The following is a 27,016-nucleotide window of genomic DNA, read 5'->3' as shown; positions in this document are numbered from 1 at the left end:
GTTTCCCCTCATGGGGGAATCTAGAACTAGAGGGCATTGTTTCAGAATAAGGGGTCGCCCATTTAAAACAGAGATGAGGACGAATTTCTCTCAGAGGGTCGGGAATCTTTGGAAATCTCTACCCCAGAGAGCTGTGGAGGCTGGGTCATTGAATATATTTAAGGTGGAGATAGACAGATTTTTGAACGATAAGGGTCAAGGGTTATGGGGAGCGGGCAGGGAAGTGGAGTCGAGGCCAAGACCAGATCAGCCATGATCTTTTTGAATGGCGGAGCAGGCTCGAGGGGCCAAATGGCCTACTCCTGCTCCTATTTCTTATGTTCTAAGGGGTGAGTGGGGGAGGAAGGGGGAACTGCATAAAAGGTCAGAGTCAGAATAAAAAGGGGCAGGAGAGGAAGCAAAGCTGGAGAGTAAAGATGGCGTGGGTGAGACAATGCAGTGATTTGAAGACAAGGATTAAAATTTAATGCACTGGAGGACAGGGAGCCAGAGTAGGTCAATGAGGATGGGAGTGATGAGCAACTGTGCAAAGCCCCAGTAGCATTAGCACAATATAAAAACACCCAGGTCCTGAAATTCTGCAGGATCCGCTCAGTGTTCTGGGGCAACTCCAGCAGGGAACCTGGCGAGACCCTCGAAGAATGGGGGTGACAAGGCATAACTCCAGCAGAACTTCAGAGTCATGACCTGTGCTAACTTCAAACTTTAATATAACAACTTGTATTTATATAGCACCTTTAACAAAGTAAAATGTTCCAAGGCACTTCACAGGAGCGTTAACAAAATTTGACACCGAGCCACATAAGGAGAAATTAGGGCAGTTGGCCACAAGCTTGGTCAAAGAGGCAGGTTTTAAAGAGCGTCTTAAAGGAGGAAAGAGGGGGAATTCCAGAGCTTAGGTCCTCGGCAGCTGAAGGCACGGCTGCCAGTGGTGGAGCGATTAAAATCGGGAATGTGCATGAGGCCAGAATTGGAGGAGTGCAGATATCTCAGAGGGTTGTAGGGCTGGAGGAGGTTACAAAGATAGGAGGGGCGAGGCCATCGAGGGATTTGAAAACAAGGATGAGAATTTTTAAAATTGAGATGTTGCTTAACCAGGAGCCAATGTAGGTAAGTGAGCATAGGGTGATGGTTGAAAGGGACTTAGTGCGAGTTAGGATACGGTGGCAGAGTTTTGGATGAGCTGAAGTTTATGGAGGGTGGAAGATGGGAGGCTGCCCAAGAGTGTGTCGGAATAGTCAAGTCTAGAGGTAACAAAGCATTGGTGAGGGTTTTAGCAGCAGATGAGTTCAGACAGGGGCGGAGTCGGGCGATGTTATGGAGGCGGAAATAGACAGCCTTAGTGATGGCGCAGATATGTTGTCTGAAGCTCATCCGGATCAAATACGATAATCAAGGTTACGAACAGTCTGGTTCAGCCTCAGGTGGTGCTGAGGTAGAGCTGGGTGTCGTCGGCGTACTGGTAGAACCGGACGTGTTTTTGGATGATGTCGCCAAGGGGCAGCACGTAGATGAGAAATTTCAAAGTCTGAGGAACACTGGTTTCATGAATTTTTAAATTAATTTTAAGTTACATGTTCGCTAAAGTTTTAAATATCAGCAAAACAAAATGAATAGAATAAAAGGTCGAGAAAAAGGGGTTCTCAGATTACAGTTAATTTAATGTTCAAATATTCATCACAAATACTTTTTACAGATATATAAGGAATAGAAGTACAAAAGACAGCAAATGCTCACTTTCAAAGTCTGAGGAACACTGGTTTCATGAATTTTTAAACTAATTTAAGTTACATGTTCACTAAAGTTTTAGATATCAGCCAAACAATTGACAAACTAGCTTCCCACTTCCTGCAAAAAAACTTGCAAAATACACATTCTCCAACTCTTTATTTTTAAATATGATTAAGAACAGTACTCAAAAGACAACTTTCAGAAGGAAAGTGGCAGTCTTAAGTTGGGAACATGTGCCCTCCAGTTAAATAAATGGTCATGTATTTAATACGAGTGGGTAATAGCCTAACCACGAACAACCTAATTGACACAAGTATTGTATCTTCAATAAAGCCAACATAATTTTCTGTGTAGAAATTCTCGTATCCACTCACTTTAAGATGTTAAATTTATCCTTTCATGCAATCTGGCAAGCACCAGCCAAATGAATCCTTCTCTCTTAATTTGGGGTCTGCTCAATGCTTGTTTAAAAAAGTGACAGGGAAGGAACAATCTGCATCATATCAAATTATTACAAAGTCAGAATCATTTTCGAGGAAAGGTATGAGAAATGGCAGCACTTGCAAAGATGAACTGTAAACATTCAAGGCAGTTGTAGATAGATGCTGCGTGCACAAACATCAGTTTAAGGTGCTTCTACATTGTTATTCCATGCTCCGTTAAGTAACTGGTTCCATTATTCTTGTATCTCATTAACCTGCTTGGTCTCATGCGCATTGTATGCAAAACTTAATGTAGATTCTGAAGTAGAAAATATTGCACTCTGTAAAGTTAACAACCAGACACATTGCATAATTTACATCAAATTTAAATCGGTGTAACTGAGTTTTAGTTTGCCAGTTACAAACTGACAGTACTTTGAAGGACTGCATATGCAACAAGGAGGATTCCCATCACGGACAGGAAGGTAGCAAACTGTAATGATGAAAACTGCTCCGCTGATCGGTTTCCATATTCCATCTTGTTCTGCTGAGTGGGGAAAACTACCTGATCCTTTTATGGGTATCCTCTGCATTTATAATATTTACAACTTGGGAGGGCAACACTTCCTTTCCAACCCCCCCCCGCCCCCCCCCACGAGAGCACTGGAGGCTCTAAACGTGCACAGTGACTGGTACAAACAAGTCCACGGGTTAGCTTTTAGCCGGCAGCATAACTGCTTAGGAAGGAATAAAACATGGGTAGCTTCATCCGCTGTTGGTCCTTACGACACCAGGCTATCACGATGCCATCACTGTTTGCTGTGTAGAGATGATGGCCATCGCAGGAGAATGTGAGACTGTAGGATAGAAGGGAGAATAAAACCATTACAGTCAAGGGCACTTTTATCAAAACTATTCCAGATATATAACTCAGGATTTTACCCAGCCTTTTCATTTGTCTTCTGACCTGCAGCACAGTGAAAATTACAACTACAAATGTAACTTGCCCTTCCCTTTTCTGATCATTTTCTCCTCTCCTGAAGAATATTGGCTCCTTGCTGGAATCTCATTCCACAAGGACTGACTGCCCCCTAATAACTTTTAATGGCGCCACACTCATGCATTTACACGGCAAGTTTGCATCGGAGTGTAGTGATTTTGCTTTGCATGACCGCTGAATTTGCAGTGCAACTGCAGTCAGGTTCCAGAGTGAAGCAGAGGGGGCTCCCTGGAGGAAGGAATCTCAAACCGCATAGATTTTACTCTGCACGGATCGTATTTTCATTTTACAAACCTTAGTTTAGAAAGTGCTCAGGCACTTTGGACATGCTGGGTACTTTTTAAACCTACTTGACTTAAGTTTAAATGTTTGGTGGTGTGAGCCGTGGTTCAGTGGTAGCACTCTCACTTCTGAGTCAGAAGGTTGTGAGTTCAAGCCACACTCCAGAGTCTTATCTAGGCTGGCACTTCAGTGCAGTACTGAGGAAGTGCTGCACTGTCAAAGGTGGATGTAAATGATCCCATGGCACCATTCAAAGAAGAGCAGGTGAGGTCACCCTGTGTCCTGGCCAACATTTAACCCTCAGCCAACATTATTAAAACAGATAATCTGGTCATCATCACATTACTGTTTGTGGGAGCTCGCTGTGTGCAAATTGGCTGCTGCATTTTCTACATTACTACATTCAAAAGTACTTAATTGGCTGTAAAGCACTTTGAGATGTTCTGAAAGGCATTATATAAATGCAAGTTCTTTCTTTTTAGAGAGTGGGGATTCCCTCTTCACGCTTTCAACATTTAAGTTTCTAGCTGTTGGGAAACAGATCTGAGCATGTGTGTATCCAGGCATTGCAGAGCTTTCTCCTGGGCACGTGTTCGGAGTTAGGAAGAGGCGCTAAACAATGGAAGCACGGTTCAGTCTGGAGCCCAAACTGCAGCTACTGAGACTGGTAAATGCACCCAAAGGCTTTGCTGTACCTGTTGGTGAATTGAGAGATTGAAGCAGGAATAAAAACGGAGATTCAATCAAATTGTGTCACTTGCACATCATTGAAGCAGGTCACCTGCATGTTTTCTTGTGTTGCAGTGGGATCAGGGGAGAATCGGAGAGAGAATAAGGATGGCACAGAATGAGAGGATTCGTGATCTTGCCCACAATTCCTCCACACACCCAAAGGCACTGAATGGCGGCTACACATTTTTTCCTGGGATTGAGAGAAGGAATTGAAAGGCCAGTCACATCAAGCCACTCTCTTGTGGCTGAGGAGCGAGATTAGTGAAAGGCTGGTGGCAGCTCTCCAGCCTGTGGTCTGAGGTGGAGAAGGTGCCAGGAGTGGGGAGATGAGAGAGAGGAATGGTGGGAGCAAATAATTACCTCACAGCAAAAAGGAAAAAACAAAGTTAAATGTACCAATTATTGATATGGGAACCACCTTCCTCACCATAGAAACCTCGGAGTGATAGTCTGCATTTCATCTTACATTTTATACACATTTGCTCCATAGGTTCAGAGTTCAGATGCACTATATTTGGACTGCATGTTTTCTGGGTCAATAGCTGAAAACAAATTGAAACAGCTACCCAGCAGTCAACGGTCACCAGAGTTTACTTTGGCAATTTGGTGGATAGGTTTTTGAGCAACAATAACTTGCATTTATATAGCGACTTTAACATAGTAAAACGTCCCAAGGCGCTTCACAGGAGCATTATCAAGCAAAATTTGACACCGAGATACATAAGGAGATATTAGGACAGGTGGTAAGTTTTAAGGGGCGTCTTAAAGGATGAGAGAGAAGCGGAGTGGTTTAGGGAGGGAATTCCAGAGCTTAGGGCCCAGACGGCTGAAGCCACCGCCAGTGGTGGGACGATGAAAATAGGGGATGCGCAAGAGGCCAGAATTAGAAGCACAAAGCTCATCTCTTGGCCACAACCTGCTGAGATTGGCTTCTCCTTGTCCATCCCGATGATACCAAGCTGAGAAGGCTTGGCTTCTGATCCAAAGTCTATTCCTAGAATGCGCTGTAATCTGGATATACACTGCATACTTGGGGCTACATTAGTACTGAATGTGGCACCATCCACACTGCACAACACAGATGAATGTGTCCACACGAAGGAGTTTATATAAATTCGTACTGAAGAGCTTTGGCTGATTTTTCACCGTGGATAGTATTTTGCTCAATCTTACCTGACAATAGGCCGGTTTGACTTAGGGAAGGTAATTTCTCGAACAGGCTTCAGGTCCCATGTACTCCACAGCCTGAATGACATAGAAAGATTCTACCGTTTCATTAGCTTGTCATTTTTTACACGACAGTAAACAACATGAGAAAAATGAGTTTAGTGGGTCCATAGATGAAAAAAATGAATGAAGCATTAAAGCAGTTTTATAAATGAACTACTAAAAGGTAGATGACTGACAGCGAAGGTAGTGTACAAACCCTTAATATGCTCAATCAAATTTCTCAATCTGCTATTTTACCAGTAGGGTTACCAGTTTATTTTAAACAGGTTACCAGTTTATTTTAAACAGGTTACCAGTTCTTTTGAAACAGCAGAGAGAGAAATTTGATATGAGCACATTAAGAATTAGAACGATAATGCTACCAACAGTCTTCCCTTAAATATACAGCAATACTTTTCATTAAAATGTTTAACTTCCACTTTTGGGAGTTTAAGGCCTAAAAATGGATAAATCCCCAGGCCCGGATGAAATGTACCCCAGGCTGCTGTGTGAGGCAAAGGAGGAGATTGCGGGGGCTCTAACACATATATTCAGGACCTCTCTGGCCACAGGGGATGTGCCAGAGGACTGGAGAACCGCTAATGTAGTACCATTATTCAAGAAGGGTAGTAGGGAAAAACCGGGGAACTACAGGCCAGTGAGCCTAACATCAGTGGTAGGAAAATTACTGGAAAAAATCCTGAGGGACAAAATTTGTCTCCACTTGGAGAGGCAAGGATTAATCAGGGATAGTCAACATGGCTTTGTCAAGGGAAGATCATGTCTGACTAATTTGATTGAATTTTTTGAGGGGGTGACTAGGTGTGTGGATGAGGGTAACGCAGTGGATGTGGTATACATGGATTTCAGTAAGGCCTTCGATAAAGTCCCGCACAGGAGACTGGTCAAGAAGGTAAGAGCCCATGGAATCCAGGGTGCCTTGGCACATTGGATACAAAACTGGCTTAGTGGCAGAAGGCAGAGGGTGATGGTCGAAGGTTGTTTTTGTGACTGGAAACCTGTGGCCAGTGGGGTACCACAGGGATCGGTGCTGGGTCCCTTGCTGTTTGTGGTCTACATTAATGACTTGGATATGAATGTAAAGGGTATGATCAGTAAATTCGCGGATGATACTAAAATTGGTAGGGTGGTAAATAGCGAGGAGGGTAGCCTCAGTCTGCAGAACGATATAGATGGGTTGGTCAGATGGGCGGAACAGTGGCAAATGGAATTTAACCCGGAAAAGTGCGAGGTGATGCACTTTGGGGGGTCTAACAAGGCAAGGGAATACACAATGAAGGGAAAGACCCTAGGCAAGACGGAGGGTCAGAGGGATCTGGGTGTGCAGGTACACAGATCCCTGAAGGCGGTGGAACAGGTGGATAAGGTGGTAAAAAAGGCATATGGGATACTTGCCTTCATTAGCCGAGGCATAGAATATAAGAGCAAGGAGGTTATGATGGAGCTGTATAAAACACTGGTTAGGCCACAGCTGGAATACTGTGTGCAGTTCTGGTCGCCACACTACAGGAAAGATGTGATCGCGTTAGAGAGGGTGCAGAGGAGGTTCACCAGGATGTTACCAGGGCTGGAGCGCTTCAGCTATGAAGAGAGACTGGGCAGATTGGGTTTGTTTTCCTTGGAGCAGAGGAGGCTGAGGGGGGACATGATTGAGGTGTACAAAATTGTGAGGGGCATAGATAGGATGGATGCTGAGGAGCTTTTCCCCTTAGTAGAGGGGTCAATAACTAGGGGGCATAGATTCAAGGTAAAGGGCGGGAGGTTTAGAGGGGATTTGAGAAAGAACTTTTTCACCCAGAGGGTGGTTGGAGTCTGGAACTCACTGCCTGAAAGGGTTGTGGAGGCAGAAACCCTCACAACATTTAAGAAGCATTTGGATGAGCATTTGAAATGCCATAGCATACAAGGCTACGGGCCAAATGCTGGAATATGGGATTAGATTAGACAGGGCTTGATGGCCGGCATGGACACGATGGGCCGAAGGGCCTCTATCCGTGCTGTATTACTCTATGACTCTATGACTCTATATTGTTGAGGGTCATTCTCAAAATCCCTTAATATTCAACAAATTGGTCAATTCCAAGCGACGTGGCCTCAACCCTCTGACATCACAGAGTTCAAACACACGCTTGTATTGAGGTTGGAAGGAGAAAGAATGCTGATCTGCAGTATATCACAGGATTAGAGGAGACAAAATATTTTTCTTGTACGGTATCCTTCATATGCAGGTGTGATGTGTGGTGGTTATGTTACTGGACTAGTAATCCAGAGGGCAGGAGTTCAATTCCCACCAGGGCAGTTTGAGAATTTGAATTCAGGTTAAACAATCTGGAGATAAAAAGCTGATTATCAGTAAAAGTGTCCATGAAGCTGTTTATTCAGATGATCAGCACACTGTATATTTGTACCACCTGATACTGTATGTATCGCTGATCACCAGCTCACCCAGATTTCCTAGCTGCCTATATTTATTTCAGTGCCTTGTTCTGTTCCAGCTCACTGCACAGAAACTTCCATACAGATGACACATTCTCAGCGTGGCACCAATGGCCATGATCTTGACACTCCACAATCTCACAGCTGTTAAATTTGCCCCACCGTGTATTGCACATAATGGACCTCAGGTGTAGAAAGTGCTGAATTAAAAAAAAAAAATTCATTCATGGGATGTGGGCATTGATGGCAAGGCCAGCATTTATTGCCCATCCCCAAATGCCTCTGATAAGTTGGTGGTGAGCCGTCTTCTTGAACCGCTGCAGTCCATGTGGTGAAGGTACTCCCACAGTGCTGTTAGGGAGGGAGCTCCAGGATTTTGACCCAGCGACGATGTAAGAACAGCGATATATTTCCAAGTCAGGATGATGTGTGACTTGGAGAGGAACTTGGAGGTGGTGGTGTTCCCATGCATCTGCTGCCCTTGTCCTTCTGGGTGGTAGAGGTTGCGGGTTTGGGAGGTGCTGTCGAAGAAGCCTTGGCGAGTTGCGGCACTGCACCTTGTAGATGGTACACACTATGGCCATGTTGCGCTGGTGGTGGAGCGAGTGAATGTTTAAGGTGGTGGAGGGGGTGCCAATTAAGCGGGCTGCTTTGACCTGGATGATGTCGAGCTTCTTGAGTGTTGTTGGAGCTGCACTCATCCAGGCAAGTGGAGAGTATTCCATCACACTCCAGACTTGTGCCTTGTAGATGGTGGAAAGGCTATGGGGAGTCAGGAGGTGAGTCACTCCCCGCAGAATACCCAGACTCTGACCTGCTGTTGTAGCCACAGTATTTATGTGGCTGGTCCAGTTAAGTTTCTGGTCATCGATGACCCCCAGGATGTTGATGGTGGGGGATTTGACGATGTCATTGAAATTCAAGGGGAGGTGGTTAGACTCTCTTGTTGGAGATGGTTATTGCCTGGCACTTGTGTGGCATGAACGTTACTTGCCACTTATCAGCCCAAGCCTGGATGTTGTGACCACAGTAACTCGCCCAAGACCCTCACCCACCATACTGGGACACTGCCCGCAGTGGGACCACCAACCCTTCAGCATCACAAGTAGCAGTTTTGTACACAGGTCTCCCCTCTACTGTATCAATTAAGAAACATTTCTGACACCACCACAACTTCCCCTTTAATGCCTCACTCTTACACTCCCCCAACCAAATGTGCTGTAGCCAAGATTTTTATGCAGCATAGTCTATTTAAATGGGGTGGAAGGGGGTGGGGTGGATAGGGATTCCCATGGGCGCATTAAGGCCTGCCACCCGAGCTGCCGATGTAAGAGAATCTGTGCCAGGGCTCTGCTGACCCCCATTTTTGGAAAATCAGGGCTGTAGAATAATCTTTCACATGCACTGTGTGAATGGGCTACAAAACACAACACTTGCACAAGTATTCATATATAACATAGCTACATACACACACACTCAATCTAAATGGCAATCACACAGGTAAGGAGGTAGATTTTTGGGTGATATATTAGTTAAACTCCCATTGTGTTCCGCAAGGGGAGCCAAGACCAAGTGTACTTTTCAGGTAAAGCAGGATTAGAGGCTGGGAGATTACTGGACCAGGGCACGCAGATATAATTCAGACCCCATTTTAAAGTCTTACATTCTGTCGTTACTTTTATATTTTCATTAAAGACCACTGATGGGTGTGTGTAATTACAGCAAGACAAGTTTACATAGGCAATTTCCATTACAACGTAAACATAGGAATTTAGAATGGAAATAGTTGACAGAAAGAGACTAGATTATTAATATATTACAGATAAGCTCCAGAGTATTCACTTAGGTGGAGTAAACTGCACTTTCAGTTTTTGATAAACCAATAGATTAGTTTGTGCCTAGTCCTAGGCATTCTATTTCCAGGTGGAGATGGATGCACATATACATACAGCTGTAGCTCAATTATAGCGATATATTACTGACCTTACTACGCCATTTTCTAGTCCTCCAGCAATCACATTGACAGATACACCTTCAGGTTGATTGGAAAAAGCTACAGAGCAGATTATTTCTCGACAGTGCACGTGGCCACTGAGATCTCCATTTACTGTCCACAGCCTCAAGTCACTGCCACCACCAACTGAAAAAAAAAGATGCAAGTCATTCTTCAGGGTAATCCACATTACAGCGGACAAACTGCTGTCTTCACTGGTACTACAAGATTTAGAAAAGCTAGACTGCTGGGTAAGAAACAAAGTGCTTTAACCACGAGTACATTTTTGGTTTCTCCTTTTCTCTTCCTTTTCACAGCCAGTTTCAGAGTATATCCCTTCTGAACTGTCCCAACAATGTGCCGTAGTCCCATCATCATTGTGACATTCCATTTTTGGACAACAGTCATTCTTGTGGTTTGAGCTTTGTGAGTCACAGGAGTAGAGGGGGGGGGGGTGGGGGATATCAGAAGGGAGAGTCGCACATGAATGGTCTCTAGAACCTCCGGGTAACTGGCTAAAGGGGGCTGATGGTAGCCTGGGAGCAGGCCATGTAACATGTCTCGCTAGCAAAAAAACAGCAAAGTGGCCACAGTCTCACTAACAGACAAGGCTCTGTTCTGCTTACCTGAATCACAAACAGTTGCACTGTCACCAGTTGTCTCACTTGTAGAAACTGCTGTCACTGGACTTTTATGTCCCGTTAAACTCTGAACATAACACAACCTGCAGGACAAAGAAAACACAGACGGGAGCAATCAATAGCTGTAAATAACTACAACTCAGTGTTCACAAGTTACAAGAGTAGACACTTTATAAATACAAAATATTTGTGAGTGCAAAATGTAAACTGTAACTGGATGTCAATAGTTATAAATTGAGAGAATCCTTTGTGCATATTACATATTAAAAACAACATACCAAAGCACCTGTAAGTGGTGCTTTGCCCATAATGTTATGTGACAGGACAACCAAATCAAAAATAAGGAACCCACCTTTGAAAACAAGCAGAGAACTGCCCACACCCATGTAAAAATACAGAGGACCTCAATAAAATCTGCGAGATACGCGACTTCCAAAAGGTCATTCAAAAGCCAGATAAAGAGAGAGCTCAAAAGCATCTGTGATTTGCGGTGATGGAATGTGGCTTCAAAAAGATGCCATTCTGAACTCCTCATCTCATGTCAGAACCAGCAAGATAAACTCCAGAGGGAAACCAATCACTTGAAAGAGCCCACCCTCCGCTGAGGCAATGTGCAGAACCCAGATTCCCCCCCCCCCCCCCCGCAATCGCCAAAACAAAATCCATCACCTCCCATCGCAATAAATCATTTGGCCCTGGATCCCCCCCCAGTGAAGGAAAAATAAGATCGGACACCTTCCCCCCCAGCCCCCCCACAGCTGAAGCAAAAATGCGCACTCAAAGACCCCATCCGCTGAGGCAAACTCATCAACCCTCCGACTCCACAGAATTAAAAGTCTCACAGCAGAAACCACCTCTTGCTGCTGAGGCACCAACTGCATCTCCCCTTTGCTGTGGCCGTCACCCACCAGCCCCCCACACCTCCCCAAACCCCACTTAATGGATACCAGCAATGCCCCCAGCGGAGGCAGTATTTGCACACCAAATATCCTTCCAATGCAGAGGCAAAAATCACCCACCAGAACTCCCCCATATTCCCCTCCCTCTAGCCCTTTCTCTGCACCGTTTTCCTTCCTTCTCTCCCTCCAATCTCCCAGTCTTCAATCTCCCCTCCATCTGGCACCCCTCCTCTTTACTCCTCAAATTTCTCCCCTCACTGCTCCCCTTCCTCCTCCTCCTCTCCCCTCACTGCTCCCCTTCCCCCTCCTCCTCTCCCCTCACTGCTCCCCTTCCTCCTCCTCCTCCTCTCCCCTCACTGCTCCCCTTCCTCCTCCTCCTCTCCCCTCACTGCTCCCCTTCCTCCTCCTCCTCTCCCCTTCCTCCTCCTCCTCTCCCCTCACTGCTCCCCTTCCTCCTCCTCCTCTCCCCTCACTGCTCCCCTTCCTCCTCTCCCCTCACTGCTCCCCTTCCTCCTCCTCCTCTCCCCTCACTGCTCCCCTTCCTCCTCCTCCTCTCCCCTCACTGCTCCCCTTCCTCCTCCTCCTCTCCCCTCACTGCTCCCCTTCCTCCTCCTCTCCCCTCACTGCTCCCCTTCCTCCTCCTTCTCTCCCCTCACTGCTCCCCTTCCTTCTCCTCCTCTCCCCTCACTGCTCCCCTTCCTTCTCCTCTCCCCTCCCTCCTCCTCTCCCCTCACTGCTCCCCTTCCTCCTCCTCTCCCCTCCCCTCACTGCTCCCCTTCCTTCTCCTCTCCCCTCACTGCTCCCCTTCCTCCTCCTCTCCTCTCACTGCTCCCCTTCCTCCTCCCCTCACTCAAACATAGAAAAGTAGGAGTAGGCCATTCGGCCCTTCGAGCCTGCTCCGCCATTCAATATGATCATGGCTGATCCTCTATCTCAATACTGAGCGGCTGCAGGACATTCTGAAGGGGGAGGTTGAACAGTCAGAGGTCGTGGTCCATATCGGTACCAACGGCATAGGTAGAATGAGGGGCGAGATCCTGCAAGCAGAATATAGGGAGCTAGGAAATAAATTAAAAAGCAGGACCTCAAAAAGTAGTAATCTCAGGATTACTCCCAATACCACGTGCTAGCAAGAGCAGAAATAGGAGAATAGACCAGACGAATGCATGGCTGAAGAAATGGTGTAGGAGGGAGGGATTTAAATTCCTGAGGCATTGGGACCGATTCTGGGGAAGGTGGGACCTGTACAAGCTGGACGGGTTACACCTCGGCAGAACCGGGACCAATATCCTCGCAGGGGGGTTTGCTAGTGCTGTTGGGAAGGATTTAAACTAGTTTGTCAGGGGGCTGGGAACCTAAGTGTGGGCCCAGAACGGAGAGAAACAAAGCTGGAAGTGCAAGTTAGAAAAGTAACCAGCAAAACTAGTAGGGAGCAGAAATAAAGGCCAGCAGTAAAGAGGGTCAAAGTGCAGAAAAATAATAAACAGGCAAAGTTGAAGGCACTTTTTCTAAATGCATTCGCAACAAGGTGGATGAATTAATGGCACAAATAGAAGTAAATGGGTATGTTATAATGGCCATTACAGAGACATGGTTGCAGAGTAACCAAAGCTGGGAACTGAATATTCCAGGGTACTCAACATTTAGGAAGGACAGACAAAAAGGAAAAGGAGGTGGCATAGCGCTGTTAATAAGGGATGAGATCGGTACGGTAGAGATAAAAGATCTTGGCTCGGCAGATCATGATGTAGAACTGGAATCAGTTTGGGTGTAGCTAAGAAACAGCAAAGGGCGGAAAAGATTGGTGGGAGTTGTGTATAGGCCACCAGTAGTGGTAATGTAGGGCACAGTATCAATCAAGAAATTAGAAGTGCATGTAACAAGGGCAATGCGGTAATCATGGGGGACTTTAATCTACATATTGACTGGGCAAATCAAATTACCACAAATGGTGTGGAGGACGAATTTTTGGAATGCATGCGAGATGGTTTCCTGGATCAGTATGTGGAGGAACCAACCAGGGAATAGGCTATTCTGGATCTGGTACTGTGTAATGAGAAAGGGCTAATCAATAATCTTGTGGTAAAGGGGCCTTTAGGAACAAGTGACCATAATATGATTGAATTTTACATTAAGTTTGAAAGTGATGTAGTCCAATCTGAAACTAAGGTCTTCAATCTAAACAGAGGAAACCACAAGGGTATGAGGGACAAGTTGGCCATGGTAGATTGGGAGACTACACTAAAAGGTATGAAGGTGGACATACAATGGCTAACATTCAAGGAAATAATGCATAATTTGCAACAAACATATATTCCTCTAGGGCATAAAAACCCGAAAGGAAAAGTGATCCAACCATGGCTAACAAAAGAAATTAAAGCTAGTATTAAGTCAAAGGAGGAAGCTTATAAAGTTGCCAGAAAAAGCGGTCAGCCTGGGGATTGGGATCTTTAGAAATCAGCAATGGGGGACCAAGAAATTGATAAAGGGAAAATGGAATATGAGCACAAACTAGCGAAAAATATAAAAACGGATTGTAAAAGCTTCTATAGGTATGTGAAAAGGAAAAGATTGGCGAAGGTAAAAAATGTAGGTCCTTTACAGTCAGAAACGGGAGAATTTATAATGGGTAATGAGGAAATGGCAGAGAAATTAAATAAATATTTTGTTTCTGTCTTCACGGAGGAAGACACAAAAAACCTCCCAGAAATACGAGAAAACCAAGGGTGTGGTGAGAATGAGGAACTTAAAGAAATTATTATTAGTAAAAAAAACAGTACTAGCAAAATTAATGGGACTAAAAGTCGATAAATTCCAAGAACCGGATGACCTACATCCTAGGGTTTTGAAAGAGGTGGCCATTGGGATAGTGGATGCATTGGTTGTCATCTTCCAAAATTCTATAGATTCTGGAACGGTTCCTGCAGATTGGAGGATAGCAAATGTAACCCTGCTATTTAAGAAAGGAGGGAGAGAGAAAACAGGGAACTACAAACCTGTTAGCCTCACATCAGTAGTTGGGAAAATGCTGGAATCTATTATAAAGGATGCAATAACATGGCATTTAGAAACTAATAGTAAGATTGGGCAGAGTCAACATGGATTTATGAAAGGGAAATCCTGTTTGACAAACCTATTGGAGTTCTTTGAGGATGTAACTAGTGGAGTAGACAAAGGGGAACTGGTAGATGTGGTGTATCTGGATTTTCAGAAGGCCTTCGATAAGGTCCCACACAAGAGGTTGGAGAACAAAATTAAGGCACATGGAATTGGGGGTAATATACTAACATGGATTGAGAATTGGTTAACAGACAGAAAACAAAGAGTAGGGATAAGCGGATCTTTTTCAGGATGGCAGGCTGTGACTAGTGGGGTACCGCAAGGATCGGTGCTTGGGCCCCAGCTATTCACAATCTATGTCAATGATTTGGATGAGGGGACTACATGTAACATTTCCAAATTTGCTGAGGATACAAAGCTAGGTGGCAGAGTCAGTTGTGAAGAGGATGTGAAGAGGCTTCAAGGGGATCTCGACAGGCTCAGTGAGTGGGCAAGAACATGGCAGATGAAATATAATGTGGATAAATGTGAAGTTATCCACTTTGGTAGAAAAAGCAGGAAGGCAGAGTATTTCCTAAATGGTGAAAGATTGGGGAATGCAGATGCTCAAAGGGACCTGGGTGTCCTTGTACATGAGTCGCTGAAAGTGAATGTGCAGGTGCAGCAAGCCATTAGGAAGGCAAATGGCATGCTGGCCTTCATTACAAGAGGATTTGAATACAGGAGTAAAGAAGTCTTACTCCAATTATATAGGGCCTTGGTGAGACCACACCTGGAGTATTTGTACAATTTTGGTCTCCTTACCTAAGGAAGGATATACTTGCCATAGAGGGAGTGCAACGAAGGTTCACGAGATTGATTCCTGGGATGGCGGGACGGTCGTATGAGAGGAGATTGAGTAAACTAGGCCTGTATTCTCTTGAAATCAGAAGAATGAGAGGGGATCTCATTGAAGCATACAAAATTATTACAAGGCTTGATAGGGTGGATGCTGCGAGAATGTTTCCCTTGGCTGGGGAGTCTAGAACCAGGGGCCACAGCCTCAGGATAAAGGGTAGCCCATTCAGGACTGAGATGAGAAGAAATTTCTTCACACAGAGGGAGGTGAATCTTTGGAATTCTCTACCCCAGAGGGCTGTGGAGGCTCAGTCATTGGGTATATTCAAAACAGAAGTCGATAGATTTCTGACTAGTAAAGGCATCAAGGGATATGGCGATAGGGCTGGTGAATGGAGTTGAGGCAGAAGATCAGCCATGATCTCATTGAATGGCGGAGCAGGCTCGAAGGGCCTGCGTCTGCTCCTATTTCTTATGTTCTTATACAATACCATATTCCTGCTCTCTCCCCATATCCCTTGATGCCTTTTGTGTCTAGAAATCTAACTATCTCCTTCTTAAATATATTCAGTGACTTGGCCTCCACAGCCTTCTGTGGTAGAGAATTCCACAGGTTCACCACCCTCTGAGTGAAGAAGTTTCTCCTCATCTCAGTCCTAAATGTCCTACCCTGTATCCTGAGACTGTGATCTCTTGTTCTAGACCCCCCAGCCAGGGGAAACATCCAGTCTGTCTAGCCCTGTCAGAATTTTATACATTTCAATGAGATCCCCTCTCATTCTTCTAAACTCTAGTGAATACAGGCCTAGTCGATCCAATCTCTCCTCATACGACAGTCCTGCCATCCCAGGAATCAATCTGGTGAACCTTCGCTGCACTCCCTCTATGGCAAGTATATCCTTTCTTAGGTAAGGAGACCAATACTGCACACAGTACTCCAGGTGTGGTCCCACCAAGGCCCTGTATAACTGTAGTAAGACATCTTTGCTCCTGTACTCAAATCCTCTTGGAATGAAGGCCAACATACCATTTTCCTTCCTAACTGCTTGCTGCACCTGCATGTTTGCTTTCAGTGACTGGTGTACAAGGACACCCAGGTCCCTCTGTACATCAACGTGAAAGGCTTAGAGGGTGCAGAATTCTTAAAGTGCATCCAGGACAGCTTTTTGAGCCAGCATGTAGAAAGTCCTATAAGAGAAGGGGCGGTACTGGACCTAATTCTAGGGAAAGTAGCCGGGCAAGTGGTAGAAGCGTCAGTAGGAGAGCATTTTGGTGACAGTGACCATAATTCGATGAGATTTAAGGTAGTCTTGGAAAAGGACAAAGATGGACCGGAAATAAAGGTTCTAAATTGGGGGGGAAGGCCGATTTTAATATGATAAACATAGAAACATAGAAGCAGGAGTAGGCCATTCAGCCCCTCGAGCCTGCTCCGCCATTCAATGAGATCATGGCTGATCATCCAAACTCAGTACCCTGTCCCTGCCTTCTCCCCATATCCCTTGAGCCCTTTAGCCTTAAGAAATATATCTAACTCCTTCTTGAATATATTTAATGAATTGGCCTTAACTGCCTTCTGTGGTAGAGAATTCCACAGGTTCACCACTCTCTGGGTGAAGAAATCCCTCCTCATCTCTGTCCTAAATGGCTTACCCCTTATCTTTAGATTGTGACCCCTGGTTCTGGACTCCCCCGCCATCGGGAACATCCTTCCTGCATCTAGTCTGTCTAGTCCTGTTAGAATTTTATAAGTTTCAATGAGATCCCCTCTCATTCTTCTAAACTCCAGCGAGTATAAGCCCAGTCGACCCAATCTCTCCTCATACGTCATTCCTGCCATCCCAGGCATCAGTCTGGTGAATCTTCGCTGCACTCCCTCCATGGCAAGAACATCCTTCCTCAGATAAGGCGACCAAAACTGTACACAATACTCAAGGTGCGGTCTCACCAAGGCCCTGTACAACTGCAGCAAGACATCCTTGTTCCTGTACTCGAATCCTCTCGCTACGAAGGCCAACATACCATTTGCCTTCTTAACCGCCTGCTGCACCTGCATGCTTACCTTCAGCGACCGGTGCAAAAGGACACCCAGGTCTCGTTGCACTTCCCCTTCTCCCAATCTATTGCCATTCAGATAATAATCTGCCTTCCTGTTTTTGCCACCAAAGTGGATAACCTCGCATTTATCCACATTATACTGCATCTGCCATTCACCTGCCCAATCATCCAACCTGTCCAAATCATACTGGAGTTTCTCTGCATCCTCCTCACAGCACACACGCCCAACCCAGCTTTGTGTCATCTGCAAACTTGGCGATATTACATCTAGTTCCCTCGTCTAGATCACTGCCTGCCACTCGGAAAAAGACCCGTTTATTCCAACTCTTTGCTTCCTGTCTGCCAACCAATTCTCTATCCAGTACCTTGCCCCCAATCCCATGTGCCTCAACTTTACACGCGAATCTCTTATGCGGGACTTTATCGAAAGCCTTCTGAAAGTCCAAATACACCACATCCACTGGTTCTCCCTTATCTATTTTACCAGTTACATCCTCAAAATATTCCAGTAGATTAGTCAAGCACAATTTACCTTTTGTAAATCCATGTTGACTTTGTTCGATCCTGTCACTGTTTTCCAAGTGCTCTGCTATTACATCTTTTATAATGGACTCTAGCATTTTCCCCACTACTGATTTCAGACTTACCGGTCTATAATTCCCCGTTTTCTCTCTACCACCTTTTTTGAACAGTGGGGTAACATTAGCTACCCTCCAATCCATGGGAACTGTTCCAGAGTCTATAGAATTTTGGAAGAAATAAGGCGGGATCTGGCTAAAGTGGACTGGGATCAGCTACTTGTAGGAAAACCCACATCAGAGCAGTGGGAGTCTTTCAGAAAGGAAAGAGAGTACAGCGCCAACATGTTCCCATAAAGGTCAAGGGTGGGACCAACAAGTCCAGGGAACTCTGGATGTCAAGGGATACACAAGAATGGATTAGGAAAAAAAGGGAGGCTTTTGGCAGATACAAAGGACTAAAAACAGTGGAAGCCCTAGAGGAGTTTAGAAAGTGCAGGGGGGTACTTAAAAAAATAAATTAGGAGAGCGAAGAGGGGGCATGAAAAAACACTGGCGGCCAAAATAAAGAAAAATCCCAAGGTGTTTTATAAGTATATTAAGGGCAAGAGGATAACCAGGGAAAAAGTAGGGCCCATTAGGGACCAAAGTGGCAATGTGTGTAGAACTGAAAGATGTAGGTGAGGTTTTAAATGAGTGTTTTGCATCTGTGTTCACTATGGAGAAGGACGATGTAGGCATAGAAATCAGGCAGGGGGATTGTGATATACTTGAACAAATTAGCATTGAGGGAGGAGGTACTAGTGGTTTTAGTGGGCTTAAAAGTGGATAAATCCCCAGACCCAGACGCGATGTATCCCAGGCTCTGACACAAATTTTCAGAACCTCTCTGGCCACAGGGGAGGTGCCAGAGGTCAGCTAACGTAGTCATTATTCAAGAAGGGTAGTAGGGATAAACCAGGGAATTACAGGCCAGTTAGCCTAACATCAGTGGTAGGGAAATTATTGGAAACAATTCTGAGGGACAGAATTAGTCTCCACTTGGAGAGGCAAGGATTAATCAAGGATAGTCAGCATGGCTTTGTCAGGGGGCGATCATGTCTAACCAATTTGACTGAATTTTGAGAGGGGGTGACTAGGTGTGTGGATGAGGGTAGTGCAGTTGATGTAGTCTACATGGACTTCAGTAAGGCTTTTGACAAAGTCCCACATGGGAGACTGGTCAAGAAGGTAAGAGCCCATGGGATCCAGGGCAATTTGGCACATTGGATCCAAAATTGGCTTAGTGGCAGGAGGCAGAGAGTGATGGTCGAAGGTTGTTTTTGTGACTGGAAGTCTGTGTCCAGTGGTGTACCGCAGGGATCGGTGCTGGGTTCCTTGCTGTTTGTAGTGTACATTAATGATTTAGATATGAATGTAGGAAGTATGATCAGTAAGTTCGCAGATGACACGAAAATTGCTGGAGTGGTAAATAGCGAGGAGGGAAGCCTCAGGCTACAGGACGATATAGACGGGTTGGTCAGATGGGTAGAAAAGTGGCAAATGGAATTTAAATCTGAAAAGTGTGAGGTGATGCATTTTGGGAGGACTAACAAGGCAAGGGAATACACAATGAATGGTAGGACCTTAGGAAGGACAGAGGATCAGAGGGACCTTGGTGTGCATGTACATAGACCCCTGAAGGCAGGAGGACAGGTAGATAAGGTGGTTAAGCAGGCATATGGGATACTTATATTCCATGCCTCGGCTAATGAAGGCAAGAGCAGGGGGGTTATGATGGAGCTGTACAAAATGCTAGTTAGGCCACAACTGGAATACTGTGTGCTGTTCTGGTGACCACACTATAGGAAGGATGTGATTGCATTGGAGAGGGTGCAGAGGAGGTTCACCAGGATGTTATCTGGGCTGGAGCGTTTCAGCTATGGAGAGAGACTGAACAAGCTGGAGTTGTTTTCCTCAGAGCAGAGAAGGCTGAGGGGGGACCTGATTGAGATGTATAAAATTATGAGGGGCATAGATAGGGTAGATAGAAAGGAACTTTTCCCCTTAGTAGAGGGGTCAATAACTAGGGGGCATAGTTTCAAGCTAAGGGGCAGGAGGTTTAGAGGGGATTTGAGGGAAAACTTTTTCACCCAGAGGGTGGTTGGAATCTGGAACTCACTGCCTGAAAGGGTGGTAGAGGCAGGAACCCTCACAACATTCAAGAAGCATTTAGATGAGCACTTGAAACGCCATAGCATACAAGGCTACGGACCAAGTGCTGGAAAATGGGATTAGAATAGATAGGGCTTGATGGCCGGCGCAGACACGATGGGCCGAAGGGCCTCTTTCTGTGCTGTATAACTCTATGACGACTAACATTTCCCAATCTATCACCATTTAAATAATACTCTGCCTTTCTGTTTTTCCTACCAAAGTGGATAACTTCACTTTTATCCACGTTATACTGCATCTGCCATGTATTTGCCCACTCACTCAACTTGTCTAAATCGCTTTGAAGCCTCTTTGCATCCTCCTCACAACTCACAGTCCCACCAAGTTTCGTGTCGTCAGCAAACTTGGAAATATTACATTTGGTTCCCTCATCCAAATCATTGATATATATTGTGAATAGCTGGGGCCCAAGCACCGATCCCTGTGGTATCCCACTAATCACTGCCTGCCACCCCAAAAAAGACCCATTTATTCCTACTCTGTTTCCTGTCTGTTAACCAATTTTCAATCCATGCCAGTATATTACCCCCAATCCCATGTGCTTTAATTTTGCACACTAACCTCTTATGTGGGACTTTAGCAAAGGCCTTCTGAAAATTCAAATACACCACATCCACTGGTTCTCCCTTATCTATTCTACCAGTTACATCCTCAAAAAACTCCAGTAGGTTTGTCAAACACAATTTCCCTTTCATAAATCCATGTTGACTTTGTCTAATCCCATTGATATTTTCTAAGTGTCCTGATATCACATCCTTTATAATAGACTCTAGCATTTTCCCTACTACTGATGTTAGGCTAACCAGTCTGTAGTTCCCTGTTTTCTCTCTCCCTCCTTTTTTAAATACTGTAGTGGGATTACATTTGCCACCCTCCAATCTGCAGAAACTGTTCCAAAATTCTATAGATTATAGAAGATGACAACCAATGCATCCACTATTTCCATGGCTACCTCTTTTAGTACTCTAGGATGCAGATTATCAGCTTTCAGTCCCATTAATTTCTCCCACTGCTCCCCTTCCTCCTCCCCTCCCTGTTCCCTTCCTCCTCCTCCCCGCTCCCCTTTCACCTCGGCTCCCATTCCACCTCCGCTCCCCTTCCTCCTCTCCCCCTCCCCTCACTACTCCCCTTCCTCCTCTCCCCCCCGCTTCACTGCTCCCCTCACCTTCCTCCTCTCCCCTCACTGCTCCCCTTCCTCCTCCTCTCCCCTCACTGCTCCCCTTCCTCCTCCTCTCCCCTCACTGCTCCCCTTCCTCCTCTCCCCTCACTGCTCCCCTTCCTCCTCTCCCCTCACTGCTCCCCTTCCTCCTCTCCCCTCACTGCTCCCCTTCCTCCTCCTCTCCCCTCACTGCTCCCCTTCCTCCTCCTCTCCCCTCACTGCTCCCCTTCCTCCTCCTCTCCCCTCACTGCTCCCCTTCCTACTCCTCCTCTCCCCTCACTGCTCCCCTTCCTCCTCTCCCCTCACTGCTCCCCTTCCTCCTCCTCCTCTCCCCTCACTGCTCCCCTTCCTCCTCCTCTCCCCTCACTGCTCCCCTTCCTCCTCCTCTCCCCTCACTGCTCCCCTTCCTCCTCCTCTCCCCTCACTGCTCCCCTTCCTCCTCCTCTCCCCTCACTGCTCCCCTTCCTCCTCCTCTCCCCTCACTGCTCCCCTTCCTCCTCTCCCCTCACTGCTCCCCTTCCTCCTCCTCCTCTCCCCTCACTGCTCCCCTTCCTCCTCCTCCTCCTCTCTCCTCACTGCTCCCCTTCCTCCTCCTCACTGCTCCCCTTCCTCCTCCTCCTCTCCCCTCACTGCTCCCCTTCCTCCTCCTCTCCCCCCACAGCTCCACTTCCTCCTCCTCCTACCTCGCTGCTCCCCTTCCTCTTCCCTCACTGCTCCCCTTCCTCCTCCTCTCCCCTTACTGCTTTCCCTTCCCGCTCCCCTTCCTCCTCCTCTCCTTCCCCCTCCTCCTCACCTCGCTGCTCCCCTTCCTCCTCCTCTCCCCCCACAGCTCCACTTCCTCCTCCTCCTCTCACCTCGCTGCTCCCCTTCCTCTTCCCCCACTGCTTCCCTTCCTCCTCCTCCACTCCCCTCACTGCTCCCCTTCTTCCACCCTCTTCAAATTTTCTTCCTATGTGCCAGCAGCTGTTCATCATTCACCTTCTTGCCACTTCTGAAAGACAGATCGTCAACTCTGCAGTTTAGGAATTGTAGGCACAAAACAGAAGTCCCCATATTCATTGGTGTAGGGTGTTGAGACTCTAATGCTGCTCCACTATGTGAACACTGCGGTCATTTCGGCAGTTTCTCTTCATTAAGCTGCCATTAAAATATTCTGTTAATTGGCTCCATCCTTCTGAACCATAAGTCCCTTTGATACATGCTTCATGTCTCCAAGTGCCTTGGTCTGAAGCCAAAGAACTGGTTAACTTCTGGCGTTGTTTCTGCTGCTTCAATTGACAAATTCTTGAATGGGCTTGCTTTGGTATTCAGTTCCCCACCTTATATAGAACATCTTGACAGATGCATTGGGTGGGATATGAATGACTCAAGACAAGCAGTGAACATTTAGTGTTGAGCAGAGCATCAATTCTGACAGCCTACAGCCCTGATTCAATCTGGCATCAGACCCCAGTATATCCATCCCTCAGGATGCTCTCTCAGATAACAGTCCCTTGGAAGTTTAACTATCGGCAGTGTCTTCTTAAATATATGAAGGTAACTTAGTTGCACAATGGATGGTGATTTGGCATCTTTTGCTGCAATGGGACTTTTATACGTAATGTTGAACAAAGACTGGGGATGTACACCACAGTTAATATAACAGAACCATGTATCTATACAGTACATAAGTTTACCTATTCCAATATTTCACTCATTGATATAGAAATTTCTGCATTGAATGTGTAAGATTATAGTCAATTTACTTATTAATTTGTCTATTAACACTTATTTGCTTTATACACATAATATATGCACGCAGTTACTAATTTGTTTGTTTACACTATATATATCTATAATACACATATATATAACACACATACCACATATAACACACACATAACACAACACACACACATTACACAACACACACATTCACACAATACACAATTACACACACACATTACACAACATATTATACGCACACACTATACACACACACACATACACAACACACACATTACACAACACAATTACACAACACACCCACACATTACACATCACACATTACACACAAACACACATTACACAACACACACATATTATATATATACCAGCTTAGCAAAAAGACTGATGGAAAAAACAATCAACTTGACATTTTTATTCAAGTAAACTATAGCTGAACGAAACACAGTAAAAGCCATGAAGTCTCAGACCTTGAAAAGACAGGAGTTTGATAACTTGGGAAAAACAAAACGCAGCTGCAACTAGAATCTATGCATCCCTAGGAACCAGACTGATAAGGGAGGTTCACTAGACAGATAAGGGAGGTTCACTAGACAGATAAGAAGGGGCCATGTACCACAATAACATTTCTTGAAATAGATGTTTTTAGTGGAAAGTAACAGAAGGGGAGGAGGGGAGGGGTAAACTGAATGAACTGAAAGAAATGGTATAAGGGACACCAGCAGGGGTTAAGTGTAGCGCCCCTGGGTTCATGTGGACCATGGGGAACCAATCAAAGAAGGGAATCCCCCTTCACACATTTGACAGGTCTGTCAAAAGTATGAATGTGGATCACTTAAAAAATTTAAACATTAAATAATTTTTTTGAAAATCACGAATTTAAAAATAGTTAAAATTACATTAAATTAAATATTTTAAACAAAAATTTAATTTTTTGAACAAAATAATTGAAGTTTTTTTATGGGGCGAAAAATAAACATCTTTTTAAAAGTATTTTTAAATTATAAATGAGTGAAAATGTGTTATTTTTTTTTAAACTCATGCTGGTAAAAGCAGGCCTTACACCTGCTTTTACCAGGCGTAAGATTTTTAAAGGTTTTCAGCGAGCGGAAGCTGTGCAGAAAGCGCAACTCCCTGCCCGCGGAGGCCCAGCTCCTGGGGATGCGGATCTTGACAGATTGCAAGTGCCGGGTTTTAGCGCATGCGCTTCGCATGCCTGAAACCAGCACTTGCGAGGCCCCTACGGGTGCGTACACACCTCATACGCACCCATGGGGGTTGGAAAATCCAGCCCATTGAGTTAGAGAAGCTGCTGAGACGACAGTTTAAAAGACGGAAAAAAAGGAACTTAAGTTGAAACAGACACTGAAACTGCCAGCTTCTGTGCCGAGAAAAATAAAACATGAGAATTACTGAATGATAGGGAACTTAAAGGATGTTGGAATTTCAGTTGTGTGAAAGTGCGTGTTAGTGTGGAAGTTTTCCTGACTATGGATGTTTAACAAGTTATAGTATTCCTTTTGTTTGAACGTCTGTCTTTAAAAAAGTGTCTGTTATGTTTGCTTCAGCTCTACCCACGGTTCTATGCAGAGCGAAAAGTCTTGTCTTTCAGTTGGAAGTATGTTTAATTAATGTCTTTCCTACAGACATGTGCTTTTTTAAGTTTGTTAATTGTTTTCTTTGTATGTATACAGGTGTGGATTTATTTGAGATACTTGAGCCATGTTTTGGTTTTTTAACTGATTTTTGCACTTTGAGTTCATAACCCATTACAGGGATCAATATTTCTAAGTTGTGTGAATGTGGTTGTTCATTTCAAATTTAAGATTGTGCACCCAGAATTGAAAAAAAAAGTTTGTTTTACAAAAGGTAAGCTTCAGGCTTGAAGTTACAGTTGCCATGGTGTCTGGTAAAAATGAATTTGAATGTTTACAAAGCATTGTCTTCTTAATTTGGTTACTGAAAGTCCGAGACACCCCGCCCTCTAAGGTTTTGACAAAGTAAGAAGTAATCAGAAATTGTAAATTGGGTTGAAAGAGAAAGAATAAATTAGTCTATGATGAAATAAAAGGAATAGATTATGTCCCTCTTCTACTTTCAGTGTAGGGTGCTTTTAAAAAGCCTGTATAATGTTTCGAAGCCACAAGCTGTGGCTTTGCCCTCTTATTCCTTTTGTACAGAAAGTTAATGATTTTTGTTTAAATGTGAAAACTATTTTTTCTCCAGTTATATTCAGTTTGTTTTAGTCATTTGGAAAGGTGCTTAAAAAAGAATTTAAAAGATAGATGACGTAATTTACTGGTTTGTTGTAGGCACATGTTTGCTTTTTGTTTTGACTGTTCTGTATTGTGTTTAGTTGATAAAATGTTGGTCTGAATTAAATTGGAACCATTGAGGTTAACTGACCTATTCAATTTATTGTGACCACAGTGAAATTCTGGTTGTTGTAAATTGTGCAAAAGTCTCTATAAAAATTGGTAGGTTTGAATTTCTTAAATGTTTAATGATTTCAACTGGAATTTTAGGACATATGAGGTGATGTTGCATGCTAATCATCTTGGTTGTACTGGAAAATCTTGGAGTTGGAAACCTCTTCCTTTAAAAAATGCTAAAAGTTTAAGAAACAATTGGAGTTTAATCTAAAATGTGTCTTCCCAAATGAGAATGGTTTTTTTAAGTTAATAATGATGTTACTAATGATTTCTGCTGTCTTAACAGATTTTCAATTCCTAAAAAAAATTGTGTTAGTTTTAAAAAGTACAAAGACTTGGGAAAAATCAATCGGCATTTGTTTTTTTTGATCGGGAACTTTTTTTTTTTAATTGCATGCGTCTGACGATATCTGCTCCGCCTTCAGGGTTAAATACATTTCCTCACAGCTGGAGAAGGACTTGGAGTGGGAGGGGGAGGATCCAGTTATCGTGGTCCACGTAGGAACCAATGACATAGGTAGAACTAGGAATGAGGTTCTGCTGAGGGAGTTTGAGGAGCTAGGATCCAAATTAAAAAGCAGAACCTCAAAAGGTAATAATCTCTGGATTGTTACCTCAGCCATGTGCAAATTGGCATAGGGACAAACAGATTAGAGGTTTAAATGCGTGGTTCAAAGAGTGGTGTGGGAGGAAGGGGTTTCAGTTCATGGGCACTGGCACCAGTACTGGGGAAAGAGGAGGCTGTTCCGTTGGGATAATCTCCATTTAAACCGGGCTGGGAATCAGTGTCCTGGTGAACTGAATAACTAGAGCAGTAGACAGGGCTTTAAACTAATGAAGGGGGGTGGGAGGAATCAGGAAAGAGTAAATTTAAAAGCAGCAAGAGAAATGTCAAGGCTCCAGAGCAGATTAGAGCTTTAGATAAAAATAAGCAGAGTGGGTCAGGAAGGGACAGAAAGAGTAACAAAGGTAATAAGGCATCAGTGACGAAGGTAACATCAGGGAAAAATAGAAATAAGTCGAAGCTAAAGGCACTATATCTGAATGCACGAAGCATTCGCAACAAAATACAGGAAACTTTCTGGTATCCGGCACTGACGGGACCGAGCTGGTGCCATACCATCAAAACTGCCGTAGAATCCCGAGCTAATGTTAAAATATACGGAGCTTTTGAGCTCCGTGTGAATCAACAAACCCTGTTGCTTAACAGCTTCAAAACAGTCGGCCGCAGCTTAAAAGCGTTTCTGTAGCTAAGCAACAGCTTCAGCTAGACCTTGCAGAGCCTGACTGGGGAAAAAAAAAGCAACGAGAAGTTAAAAAACATAGGAAACGGCTCCTGAATTTTGCCGGTAGATAGAGCTTTCCGGACATTTAACCTCCGGTTAAACGAAAGTTTCCTGTAGATGAATAGCGCAGATAGAAATTAACAGGTTTGATCTAATAGCCATAACGGAGACGAGGTTGCAAAGTGGCCAAGGTTGGGAACTAAATATTCCAGGATACTTAACTTTTAGAAGAGATAGGCAAAATGGAAAAGGAGGAGGGGTAGCCCTGATAATAAAGGATGGGATAAAGACAGCAGAGAGAAAGGGTGTTAGTTCCGAAAATCAAGAAGTAGAATCAGTTTGGGTGGACTAAGAAACAGCA

The 27,016-nt window shown here is 44.6% G+C and overlaps 1 protein-coding gene across 6 annotated transcripts in view; it reads right to left on the bottom strand.

The window, feature by feature from the left end:
* Positions 1–1,640: 1,640 nt before the first annotated feature.
* Positions 1,641–27,016, bottom strand: part of lyst (lysosomal trafficking regulator) — a 429,684-nt gene continuing 404,308 nt past the window's right edge. For all 6 annotated transcript variants that reach the window (XM_085996691.1, XM_085996696.1, XM_085996697.1 and 3 more), the window contains 4 exons: positions 10,453–10,550; positions 9,817–9,973; positions 5,341–5,412; positions 1,641–3,010 (listed from right to left, as the gene is read on the bottom strand). In XM_085996691.1, the coding sequence (XP_085852817.1) occupies positions 2,872–3,010; positions 5,341–5,412; positions 9,817–9,973; positions 10,453–10,550 (466 nt within the window). In that variant the 3' untranslated portion in view covers positions 1,641–2,871. The remainder of the gene's footprint in view (positions 3,011–5,340; positions 5,413–9,816; positions 9,974–10,452; positions 10,551–27,016) is intronic.

This window comes from Somniosus microcephalus, chromosome 9 (assembly GCF_052327205.1).
Source record: "Somniosus microcephalus isolate GS21.2 chromosome 9, FLI_Smic_1.0, whole genome shotgun sequence".
NCBI lineage: Eukaryota > Metazoa > Chordata > Chondrichthyes > Squaliformes > Somniosidae > Somniosus > Somniosus microcephalus.
This window is presented reverse-complemented; position numbering and strand designations above follow the sequence as displayed.